The sequence below is a fragment of the Carcharodon carcharias genome, chromosome 13, assembly GCF_017639515.1.
Source record: "Carcharodon carcharias isolate sCarCar2 chromosome 13, sCarCar2.pri, whole genome shotgun sequence".
NCBI lineage: Eukaryota > Metazoa > Chordata > Chondrichthyes > Lamniformes > Lamnidae > Carcharodon > Carcharodon carcharias.
Genome location: NC_054479.1, coordinates 48,688,056 through 48,700,331, shown reverse-complemented (window position 1 = coordinate 48,700,331; position 12,276 = coordinate 48,688,056). Strand labels below are relative to the sequence as shown.

Below are 12,276 nucleotides of genomic sequence, written 5' to 3'. Positions count from 1 at the left end.
ATAGCTTTTCACTTCAATAGGAATGAAAATGGGCAGAGCTGTAGAATGTGCTGCTGATTCACTTTTATCCGTTTCACAATATCGCACAAAGTCCATAGTGACCAGAGCAATTGGCATCATTCGCTGCTTTGCTCCTTAGCTCTAAAATGACCTAGCAAACTCCGTACAGGTCTATGCTGAGAATCTACTCCATACCTGGTCAATGGCATCTGGGTTTTCAGATACATCAAAGATGACAGCTGTTGCTCCTCTCTGGACTGCCCGCTTAGCCTGCAAAATCAAGCGCAAGATTCTTAAGTACAAAGAACATTTCAAACCAACAAAAACTACAGTAAGCACACAAGCGATATTGTTTTCTCCAATACAATGCATAGCACACTCAGTAATATTTTACTGGGCGCAATAGCCAGAGCACTTTTCAGAGAATACAGGCTGCAGAAGATAAATATTTACTTCCCTTCTCTCCCCCACCCCAAATTGTTCACACCTATATACACCTTGATTTGGTTTGGTAGACTGTTGAATTAAATGTGGCATGATTTGTCACCAAAATGTTACAAGATTACCGTTTTTAACAGTAACACACCATCTTTAAATATTGCTCACTGTCTCCATCGTAACACGTGTCATGCAAGCTAAATGAATGGCTTGTTGGCAAGTATCCTGAATCGTGCTTTAAAACTGGATGCCAGGAGATACACGATATGGGTACGGGGTGACACTCCAATCCATCTTCTCTCTCCTCCTTGTGAGGAAACACTGGGCCCCATGTTCAATTATTCCGCATAGAACCAATGTTTAGATTTCAGAGTTTGGCATGGTTGGCAGAGGGCAGGAATGGAGATTATGAACTTTAATTCTACTAGTCCATGGAACAAATTGGTGCCCTAATGCCATTCCGAGCATGTTATTCTTGTCCTCTCCCCAAATTTTCTCCCCTTTTAGGCTTATGCTGGTTTCTGACCCCATGACCAATAGCCCTCTGGTGCCTTGCCATGCTTAACATGTGTGCCTTGACAAGAAGTGTCATTGAGGAAGTCCAATCATGTCTTCATCCAATGTTTACACAAATGTCTATGTAAAAACACTTCAAAGCAATTAATTTTGCATGAAATGTTTTGGCATGGCACTGAGAAATGCTCCAAGGCCAGAATTTTAGGCGCCCCCCACCCCTGCCACCAATTCCCACTGCCCTGTCCCCTCCAAGTGGGTTCTGAGGCGGCTGCAGTTGGGGGGGGGTGGAGGGGGGGGCGTGAAATTACATGGACGGGATTCCCTCCTGCTCACAACTTTACACTGTGGTGGGTAAAGCTTTGGATGGGAAGCCTGCCCTTGCCCCAGTTAAGGCCTTTAAATGGCCACTTAAGGGCCTCTTCCCACCCAGCCTCAATTTTTAGGCTGGCAGGCAAATGACAGCTCAGGGGGGGCAAGTAAAAATAAATTAAGTTCGATCTCGGTCAGGATGGTGGGGGTTTGCCTGCATCAGAAGCCCCCTTGGGGGGCACCCATGCCTTAAGGCCTGGTGACCTCCGGACCTCTCTCCCCTCCCAGCCTATCCTCTGATCGCCTAACTCGCGACCCCCCAGACCTTCCCTTACCTGGGACCCTTACCACTTAACTGCTGTTCGGTTCCCAGGACTTAGTGCTAGGCAGCTCCACACAGTGCCTCTTCTGGCCAGTCCAGCACTGTGCCTAGAGGGACTGGACAGCTGCCAGCCAATCTGATTGGGCAGCAGCTCTCCAAGGTGGAACTTCCTCCTGAGTAAGGGGTGGAAGTCCTGCCTTATGCCAATCAACACCAAGCCCCTGCCATCCTGAAAGTTCAGGCGCAAATATTATTAAATTTTCCTTTTGTCATTGCCACTAGATAGTAGGCAGGAGTGGAAGGCCTGGTTTAATGCTCCTCTCCTCACCCCCTCCCTCCATGAGCAAGGGGATGCTGTGGCCAAGTGTTGGCTGAGATTGACCAATTTAGCATAGACCCAGGATAGGTCCAATCTGTGACTCAATTTCACATTGCGCACTGCATTTACCAAGAGAAAATAGGGGGACAAAAGATGAAAGTATTTCATCAGCATTGAATTGCAGCCAAGGGATAAACCATCTATTTGTGACATCTTTTGTTCATCAATCACTGGAATTTGTTTTTTTTCCCAGTTCTCTGAAGTCTAGAAACCATTTCAGTGTGAGGTCTGCAACTCCCCTCAACTATGGAAAGAACTGTTTCCTACTATAAAAGCTAAAATATCCTAGTGGGGCTGCTTATCTCAAGCATGCTTATCATTAGGCATTCAGCATTTGAAAAAAATCAAAAAAATTCTGCTTCCAGATTCTGGCAACACAAGGCACCACTCAGTCTAGTCATATCAAAATGGCATCATAAAATGAAGGAAGGTATTAGAGGCTTTCTCAAGGTATCATGCTGGTAGGCCCCACTAAGTACATACGCTTGTAATTCAAATACCATCAGGCCTTCTAATTCAACACAGAGCATTGAAAATGCCTGTGGAAATAAAATGCCACTACTCCTTCCTGTTCAGATGAAATTGTCTGAAGTATGTTTTCCCTGCCTCAGCCACTCTTATTATTTGTGGTAGTTCCCTGCACGTGCCTGCTCTCCAAAGGGATCCATAGTTTATTTTTAGTGCCGTGAGACCCAGGAAAGTCACTGGGACAGAGGATTCCGCCATTACAGTGGACTGTCCATTTCTCCCATTTTCTCACGCCGAATACAATCTCTGCCTCATCAATCCCATCCTTTCTGTACAACATAAAGAATCCTCCTTTATCTTGGAGTTTAACCAACTCATTAAACTTCCTGAGGAAAGTTTTTTCTTGCCATCTCCCCTCCAAAGGTAAATCAATTAAAATTCCAGAGTACAGTATTCGCCAGCATATATCCTGTAACAGTTTTAGTCCTTGGTATGGCCCTTCCATAAACCCAGCAGGTTAGGGGCTTTTGGGTTCCACCTAGCATTTGATGAGCTCCAACTGTACTTATCCATGTAATCTACAGCCTTGTTACGAACCAGGTGTTCATCTAACCCTTTTTTTTATCAAATAGGGTTTATATGCTGCCGATCCAGGGTTTATATAATCCATGATCCACTTTAGGAAGCAGGTTGCAATACTGATGCATGGAAGACAAAAACAAAATTACCTGGAAAAACTCAGCAGGTCTGGCAGCATTGGTGAAGAAAAGAATTGACGTTTCGAGTCCTCATGACCCTTCGACAGAACTTGAGTTCGAGTCCAAGAAAGAGTTGAAATATAAGCTGGTTTAAGGTGTGTGTGTGGGGGGCGGAGAGATAGAGAGACAGAGAGGTGGGGGGGGGTGGTGTGGTTGTAGGGACAAACAAGCAGTGTTGGAAGCAGATCATCAAAAGATGTCAGCGACAATAGTACAATAGAACACATAGGTGTTAAAGTTAAAGTTGGTGATATTATCTAAACAAATGTGCTAATTAAGAATGGATGGTAGGGCACTCAAGGTATAGCTCTAGTGGAGGGGGGGCGGTTTATATAATGGAAATAGGTGGGAAAAGGAAAATCTTTATAATTTATTGGAAAAAAAAGGGAAGGGGGAAACAGAAAGGGGGTGGGGATGGGGGAGGGAGCTCACGACCTAAAGTTGTTGAATTCAATATTCAGTCCGGAAGGCTGTAAAGTCCCTAGTCGGAAGATGAGGTGTTGTTCCTCCAGTTTGCGTTGGGCTTCACTGGAACAATGCAGCAAGCCAAGGACAGACATGTGGGCAAGAGAGCAGGGTGGAGTGTTAAAATGGCAAGCGACAGGGGTTTTCCGACTAGGGACTTTACAGCCTTCTGGACTGAATATTGAATTCAACAACTTTAGGTCGTGAGCTCCCTCCCCCATCCCCACCCCCTTTCTGTTTCCCCCTTCCCTTTTTTTTCCAATAAATTATAAAGATTTTCCTTTTCCCATCTATTTCCATTATATAAAAAAAAACCCCACTAGAGCTATACCTTGAGTGCCCTACCATCCATTCTTAACTAGCACATTCGTTTAGATAATATCACCAACTTTAACTTTAACACCTATGTGTTCTATTGTACTATTGTCGTTGACATTTTTGATGATCTGCTTCTATCACTGCTTGTTTGTCCCTACAACCTCACCGCCCCCGCTCCACCTCTCTGTCTCTCTATCTCTCCGCCCCCCCACACACACACCTTAAACCAGCTTATATTTCAACTCTTTCTTGGACTCGAACTCAAGTTCTGTCGAAGGGTCATGAGGACTCGAAACGTCAACTCTTTTCTTCTCCACCGATGCTGCCAGACCTGCTGAGTTTTTCCAGGTAATTCTGTTTTTGTTTTGGATTTCCAGCATCCGCAGTTTTTTTGTTTTTATCACTGATGCATGGAAATTGTTTGCAGGAACTGTCAGGTAGACAACTCAGCAACATTAGGAAAATGACAATTAGACTTAACCTAGTCAGCCCGTTGGCTCCAACATCAGCCAAGTATACGTTCATATTGCACTGCTGTCAACGGCAGGACAACCATCAATAAAACTCGGCAAAACAAAAACGTTGCCCTGCAATTGTGAAAGATGTCACATAAATGCAAGTCTCTCTTTTTTTGCATTTGGAGTCACAGGGGTCTACAGCATAGAAAAAGGCCCTTTGGCCCATCAAGTCTGCGCCAGTCAAACAAGTACCTAACTATTCTCATCTCATTTTCCAGCACTCGGCCCATAGCCTTCTATGCCATGGTATCGTAAGTGCACATCCAAATGCTTCTTAAATGTTATGAGGGTCTCTGCCTCTACTACTCAGGCAGTGAGTTCCAGATTCCCACCACCCTCTGGGTGAAAAATTTCTTCCTCACATCCCCTCTAAACCTCCTGCCCCCAAACTTAAATCTATGCCCCCCACCCCCGGTTATTGATCCCTCCACCAAGGGGAAAAGTTCCTTCCTGTCTACCCTATCCATGCCCCTCATAATTTTATATACCTCAATCATGTCCCCCCTCAATCTCCTCTGCTGCAGGGAAAATAACCCCAGTCTATCCAATCTCTCCTCATAACTAAACTCTCCAGCCTAGGCAACATCCCGGTAAATCTCCTCTGCACTCTCTCTGGTGCAATCACATCCTTCCTATAATGCAGATTCCATATATGCGGCAGGATTTTCCACGCCGCGATCTTCCGGTCCTACCACAAGTGAATGGGCTTCCGGCTGGGGCGCCGCCTCGCCCACAACGGGTCCCGCCCGTGACAGGGCCAGAAAATCCCGACCACAGTCACCCATCATTTAAAACAGACAAGTTTAAAACAGGCAGGCACTTCCAAAAAGCAACTACTATTTATCTATTTGCACTAAAGCCAATTTCCGAGTTGCCAGTGAGAGTCCCCTAAGCGCTGCATTTCTTTTGTGAAGCAACAATTGTGCTCACTCATCAGGAATCTTCGAATCTCACATGCTGAGCTTATGAGAAAACCTAGGGTGCTTCAGCTCTAATCACAAACAGGTCTTTTTTTCAGTCTTTTTCCTTGTCTAAATGTAGTTTTTTTTTATTCAACCCTCCAAGAAAAGCAAAAATTGTTGAGCATTTAACTGCAGCTTTTCAGTTAAAGTAGAAAGCTTTGGCAGCTGACTTTAAATGTCATTCCACTAACCCAATTTCTTGTTGCTTCCAAATGTTTTGTTGCTCTGTGTATATTGCGGCTGTAATGGGCGAGATACTCTTAAGAAACATAACAAAGATGTTATCATCAGAACAGAAGGTGAACTAGATTATGCTGGCCAAAATAATCTAAATCAATGTAATGTTTTTAAAACAATCTGTAATGACTTGACACACCAGACAAGTTTCAACAAGAAACAGATAAACTTTATTATAGAGAGCTTTTCAGGTGCTACATGCTCGATCAGGACTCTCGTCAGGAAGCCCCACCCCCCAGACTGCCCACGCTTAGAGCTCATTAGTCAGAGCCTCCCTGACCATCACGTGACCCCGATAAACAACAGGATATACCTTCGGTTACTACATTTCCTCCCCTTTCAGTTTTTTTTACAATGATTGGGTGATTAAAGATCAAGTCTCTGAGGTGCTCTCCTTATATGGCTAGAGCAGCATAGCTTTACCATTTGAGGTTCCTCAACAGGGTCTACAATCTGGAATTGCAGCATGAGATACATCATTAGAAAGTGGCAGTTTAGGGCTTAGCAACTCTACAGAGCCTTCGAGCATGCCTATTCTAGGTTGATCTGTCACCTCAGAAATTGTTAATCACAGGTGGAATAGCTGGTTAAAAACAAAAAAACTGCGGATGCTGGAAATCCAAAAACAAAAACAAAAACAGAATTACCTGGAAAAACTCAGCAGGTCTGGCAGCATCGGCGGAGAAGAAAAGAGTTGACGTTTCGAGTCCTCATGACCCTTCGACAGAACAGTTCTTGTTTTTGGAATAGCTGGTTGCTGGACTGTCCCACTAACATGAATATGATCCATATGCTTACAAAAGATTCTACCTTCCAGTTGTACTTGGAAAGATAATGGACCAGTCTCTGGGACAATGGTTTCAGCTGTGTTGTGGAAGCTGCACTCATCCAGGCAAGTGTGGATTACTCCACCACACTCCTGACTTCTGCGTTGTAGATGGTGGACAGGCTCTGGGGAATGAGGAAGTGAGTTACTTGTCACAGAATTTCTAGCCTCTGACCTGGTCTTACAGCCACAGTATTTATATGGCTAGTCCAGTTCAGTTTCTGGTCAATGGAAACACCCAGGATGTTGATAGTGGGGGATTCAGTGATGGTAATGCCATTGAATGTCATGGGGTGATGCTTAGATTCTCTCTTGTTGGAGATGGTCATTGCCTGGCACTTGTGTGGCACGAATGTTACTTGCTACTTGTCAGCCCAAGCCTGGATATTGTCCAGGTCTTGCTACATTTGGACATGGACTGCTTCAGTATCTGAAGAGTTGCGAATGGTGTTGAACATTGTGCAATCATCAGCAAACGTCCCCACTTTTGACCTTATGATGGAAGGAAGGTCATTGATGAAACAGCTGAAGATGGTTGGGCCGAGGACACTACCCTGAGGAACTCCTGCAGTGATGTCCTGGAGCTGAGACGACTGACCTCCAACAATCACAACCGTCTTCCTTTGTGCTAGATATGACTCCAACCGGTGAAGACTTTTCCCCCTGATTCCCATTGGCTCCAGTTTTGCTAGGGCTCCCTGATGCCACACTCAGTCAAATGCGGCCTTGATGTCAAGGACAGTCACTCTCACCTCGCTTCGGGAGTTCAGCTCCTTTGTACATGTTTGAACCAAGGCTGTAATGAGGTCAGGAGCTGAGTGACCCTGGGCCGATGCCAAACTGGGCATCGATGAGTAGGTTATTGATAAGCAAGTGCCACTTAATAGCATGGTTGATGACCCCTTCCATTACTTTACTGATTGAGAGTAGACCGATGGGGTGGAAATTGGCCGGGTTGGATTTGTCCTGCTTTTTGTGTACAGGACGTACCTGAACAATTTTCCACATAGCCGGGTAGATGCCGATGTTGTACTGAAACAGCTTGGCCATACATGGCCAGGTCGGCCAAGCATGTTAATAGGAATGCAGCTTCTTGATAGTTGCACTTGATGTCGGCGATTTGATTTCATTTACATCCATCCATGTAGAAAGTGCATCTACAATCAATGAAAATGTGATATCTAAAAATGGTCTTATATAACCAATATGTAGTCTAACCCAGGGTCGACCAGGCAACTACAATGGATGCAGGGGAGCTGAAACGGGCAACTTCTGTTGTTGCTGACAACAGAGACAGTGCTTGATCATGCTTTCAATGTCACTGTCAATGCCTGGCCGCCAGACATAGCTTTGTGCAAGCAGTTTTATCTTTGATATGCCTGGATGTGTTCTGTGAAGCTCTGTCAAGAGTGGTTCTCTACCTTGTGATGGGACGACAACTCTTGATCCCCAAACAAAATTCCATTTTGACAGCTTAACTCTGTGTTTCTGGCATGGAACGGTCTCAAATCTTCAGATACAGGTGAATTTGACCATCCTTGCAAAGCAAAATCTCTGATTTTCAACATTATTGGATCTCTGTTTGTCCAATTTCTAATTTGCCTTGCACAGGTAAAGAATCCAGAAAATTCAGTAATAACACAACTTCTTGTGGAACAGGAGCATGTACAATGCTATCTGGTACTGGGAGACAACTGAGTGCATCCGCATTTGCAATGTGTAAGCCAGAACAGTGTATAAAATTATACTCATACGCAGATAATATCAGAGCTCAACATTGTATTCTTGCTGAGGCGATTGGTGGAATGGCCTTATCCTCACTGAATAAACCCATTCATGGTTTATGGCCTTACACATTGGTGAAATGTTGTCCATATAGGTACTGGTGAATTTCTTCACTCTGAATACAACCAATAAACCTTCCTTTTCTAGCTGGGAACAATCCTTCTCGGCTGTGGAGAGGGTTCTTGAGACATAGCCAATGGGCCTTTCTGATCCATCTTCCATTCTATGTGATAACACAGCTCCTATACCATTAGGAGAGGCACCACATGTTAATACCAACTCTTGATAGGTCAAAGTGTATCAATAAACATGACGAATGCATCAGTTTCTTTACTTGCAGAAAGGCTTTTTCCTGTTGTGAATTCCACAACCAACGATGATTCTTTTTTAACAACAAGTATAATGGTAGCAACACAGTTGATAAGTTAGGCAAGAAGCGGCTAAAGTAATTGATCATACACAGGAAGGACTTGAACTCAGTTACATTGGATGGTGAGGGCGCATCTTTTAAACTTTCTCTCCCCTACCGGATGCAAACCCATGGCATCCACCCTGGGACCCATGTAAGTAACTTCTGGCGTTTGAAATGTGCATTTTTCCTTCTTTAATCGTATGCCGGCTTCCATGAAACTTCTTAGCATCTCCTCCAGGTTGGCCAAGCGTTCGGTCTCGGTTGACCCTGTGATCAGGACATCATCTAGGTAAACTACCACTCGGGGAAGTCCTTGAGAAAGACTCTCCACGGTTCTCTGGAAGATAGCGCATGCAGATGATACTCCATAGGGTAGGTGGGTGTACTGATAAATATCCTTGTGTGTGTGTTAATAGTCGCGTCTTCTCTCCACCAGCTTTCCAGTTCTAACGGTTGGAAGGTGTGGCTCATATCTAATTTCGTATAGCACTTGCCTCCAGCCAGCTTCGCATATTGGTCGTCTATCTTTGGAATGGGGTACTTGTCTAGTTTTGCTGCCTTATTCACAATCAATTTATAGCCCCGACAAATGCATCTGGTTTGATTAGGCTTAACCACTGGAATTATGGGTGCTGCTCATTCCAAGAATTGGACAGGTTGGATGATGCCCAGTTTTTCTAACCAGCACAGTTCTGGTCCGCCTTCTCCTTCAATGTGGAAGGCACAGGTCTGGCCCTAAAGAAATGTGGTGTCACCTGAGGATCCACATACATCTTGCCCTGCAAGCTTTTTAACTTACCTAATTCATCCCAAAATACGCTGTCATATTTCTTTAGCAGTTCAGGAACTCTTCCTATTTTCAGGTGGTATATCTCAGACCAGTCAAGCTTGATCTTCTGTAACCAGTCTCGCCCCATAAGACTGGGTCCTTCTCCTTTCACTATTATCACAGGCAGATGGGCTGTCAGTTGCCTCTAAGGCACTGGTGCTGTGGAGATGCCCTTTACCTGAATAGATTCTCCAGTGTATGTCTTTAATTTATCAGTTGTCTGCTCCAGGTTTATTGGCTGTCTACCTTTAAGGTATTTGAAAGTGTGCTCTCCCACCACCATAGTTGAGGCTCCCATATCCACCTCCATTATTAGTGGCTTTTCATTAACTTGGATTGTGACAGTGATGGGTTCAGTTTTTACAGTGGTTACATTATATAGGGAATAAATGTCAGCGTCGGCAGCTTTAGGTTCTGCTGTATTTTTTAATTCAATCATTTTGGTTTGCTGCTTTACGGGCTGTTTCGACTTTGCCCTGCATTGCCTCACTATGTGACCTTTCTTATGGCAGTAATGGCATTCTGCCTCCTTCAATTTACAAGTGTCCAGTCCGTGGTCACCTTCACCTCTATAACAAATTAACCTTGGAGCCACTGCTGAAGTGTTTCTACTCGGCCTTTTCATGTTTCTAACAGCGGATATTGCCTCCCTCTTCGATGCTGTGGGTCTGATTTTCGCACCATGGTCGGCGGTAGGTTCCTGCCCCACATGAAGAACAGCACCATTTTATATGTAGTGCAAAGCTTGCGAGTCTCTTGCAGCGCTTTCCATGGCGAAGGAGATTTCTGGGGTGCGCATAAAGTCGATGTCGTCCTTGGCGAGTTAGCAGCGCTGAATGGTGACGTCCTGAACTTCACAGACTAATCAGTCCCGCAGCATCTCATTTAATGTGCCCCCAAAGTCGCAGTGTTCTGTCAACTGCTTAAGGTTCACTATATAGGTTGCAAAGGGCTCTCCCGGGGCCCTAACTCTGGAATTAAACTTAAACCTCTGCATTATTACAGATGGCTTTGGCTGGAAGTGCGTTTTCACAAGGTCACTAATTCATTATGGGAGTTAGAATTGGGTGCGCTCAGGGCCGTCAGGTTGTGAATGAGATTGTATGTCTCACTGTCACATACACACAAAAGGACGGCTTACTGCTTTTCCTCAGCAGTAATTTCGATCTCTATGAAATAAAAGCTAAGGTGCTCTACAAACTGGCTCCAGCCTTCCATAGTCGCATCATAAGGATCGATTCTGCCGAGAGTGGCATGATTGGTGAGTAGTCTTTTCGTTTTCTTAAGATTCGATGTACTCACGGTAACAAGGTGAGATGCAGTGTCAAAGCTATTTTACCCTTGCAGCCAAATGTAATGACTTGATGGACAGAACAGATTTCAATAAGAAACAGATAACTTTATTACACAGAGATTTGCAGGTGCTACATGCTCAATCAGGACTCTCGTCAGGAAGCCCCACCCTTGGATTGCCTGCGTTTATTACTCATTGGTCAGAACCTCCCAGAACATCACGTGGCCCCTGACAGGCCGCAGGAGAGGCTATACCTTTAGTTGCTACACAATCGCTTGTAGCTTACTTATATTTACTGGTCAAGGAATCCTCCATTGACAGTCTTAGGATGATTAATGAAAGCACTATTCAGTTATAAGGACTTACAGCAGCTATCATGCTGGTGAAGGAGGTCTTGTGGTGCCGGGGTAGAGTCTCTACCACTGGGCTGGAAGGTCTGAGTTCAAGCCCCACTTCAGGACTTGATGGCCAGGGAAGATGTATTCATAATGCGGCCAAAAAGGTTGATAATCCACCTGTTAAATACCTTCCACCACACCTGATGGCAGGAATTAAGAGTGGGAAGTTTCCTGGTCAGCCATACTGCAGAAGCCAATGGCAACCACTGCAGTACTTTGCCAAGCATAAACAAGGCCCAATCCAATGGAAGTCCATGGTTGCCAATGCCCTCCTAGGGCATGGTGCCTGAAGGAGGAGTATCATCAGTGTAAATCTTCTTGGTTACAGTACATACAGTAGGATAAAATACTGCCAAAATGCTTACTGGTTATACTGGCTTTCACGTCGAGCAGGCAAATTGCATTCATGTTGATATGCCTATTATAAACAGTGGGGACTGTATTACTAGGTTCATTTGTGCAGCATTAACTGTTATAGCTGTGAGCCTATTCCAGATATCCATTGACTTTAGGGATAAGCATTTTCACAGTCTAAAACCTTAATTAAGGTTTATTAAATCTTTTTGCTTGCACACATGAGGGAGAAGAATAGAGGGAGAAAGGGGTGGGGTGGGGGGGGTGAGGTGTGGCAGTGTGAAATGAGCTAACTAGCGTAGCTGCAGATTCCTATGGATTATAGACACTGGCATAGCCTGCTGGGCTGAATGGCCGACTGCTGTGCTGTCGATTCTGGGCAATTCAATGCAACACTTGCATCCGTTTCCAGACAAAGTTAGATAAGCTGCTTTCATCAACACTGCTCACAGCTCTCTAGCTTAAAACTCTGAATCGTATCTCCTCCAAATTACTGTTCCTACTAAAATGTTTTTGGATTGTTCTTTCTGATTCTCCACAGTGTGAGTTCCTAATCTCAGCCAGGCTGTCTGTGGCTGTGGATGGAATGGGGGTTGGTGGAGATGGTCACAGGAGAAGGGGGTGGGGAGTGAAGTGCCGGAAATACCTCTGAAGAAAAAAAAAATCAAAAGGGGTCCCCCCAAAAGTG

General features: G+C 44.7%; 1 protein-coding gene across 3 annotated transcripts in view; it reads right to left on the bottom strand.

Annotated features, from left to right (window-relative positions):
• Positions 1-12,276, bottom strand: part of znrf3 (zinc and ring finger 3) — a 262,915-nt gene that overhangs the window by 67,551 nt on the left and 183,088 nt on the right. For 2 of the 3 annotated variants that reach the window (XM_041203148.1, XM_041203149.1), the window contains exon 3: positions 196-270. The exons of the other annotated variant lie outside the window; for it this stretch is intronic. In XM_041203148.1, coding sequence (XP_041059082.1) covers positions 196-270 — 75 coding nt within the window. The remainder of the gene's footprint in view (positions 1-195; positions 271-12,276) is intronic. 3 annotated transcript variants of the gene reach the window in all.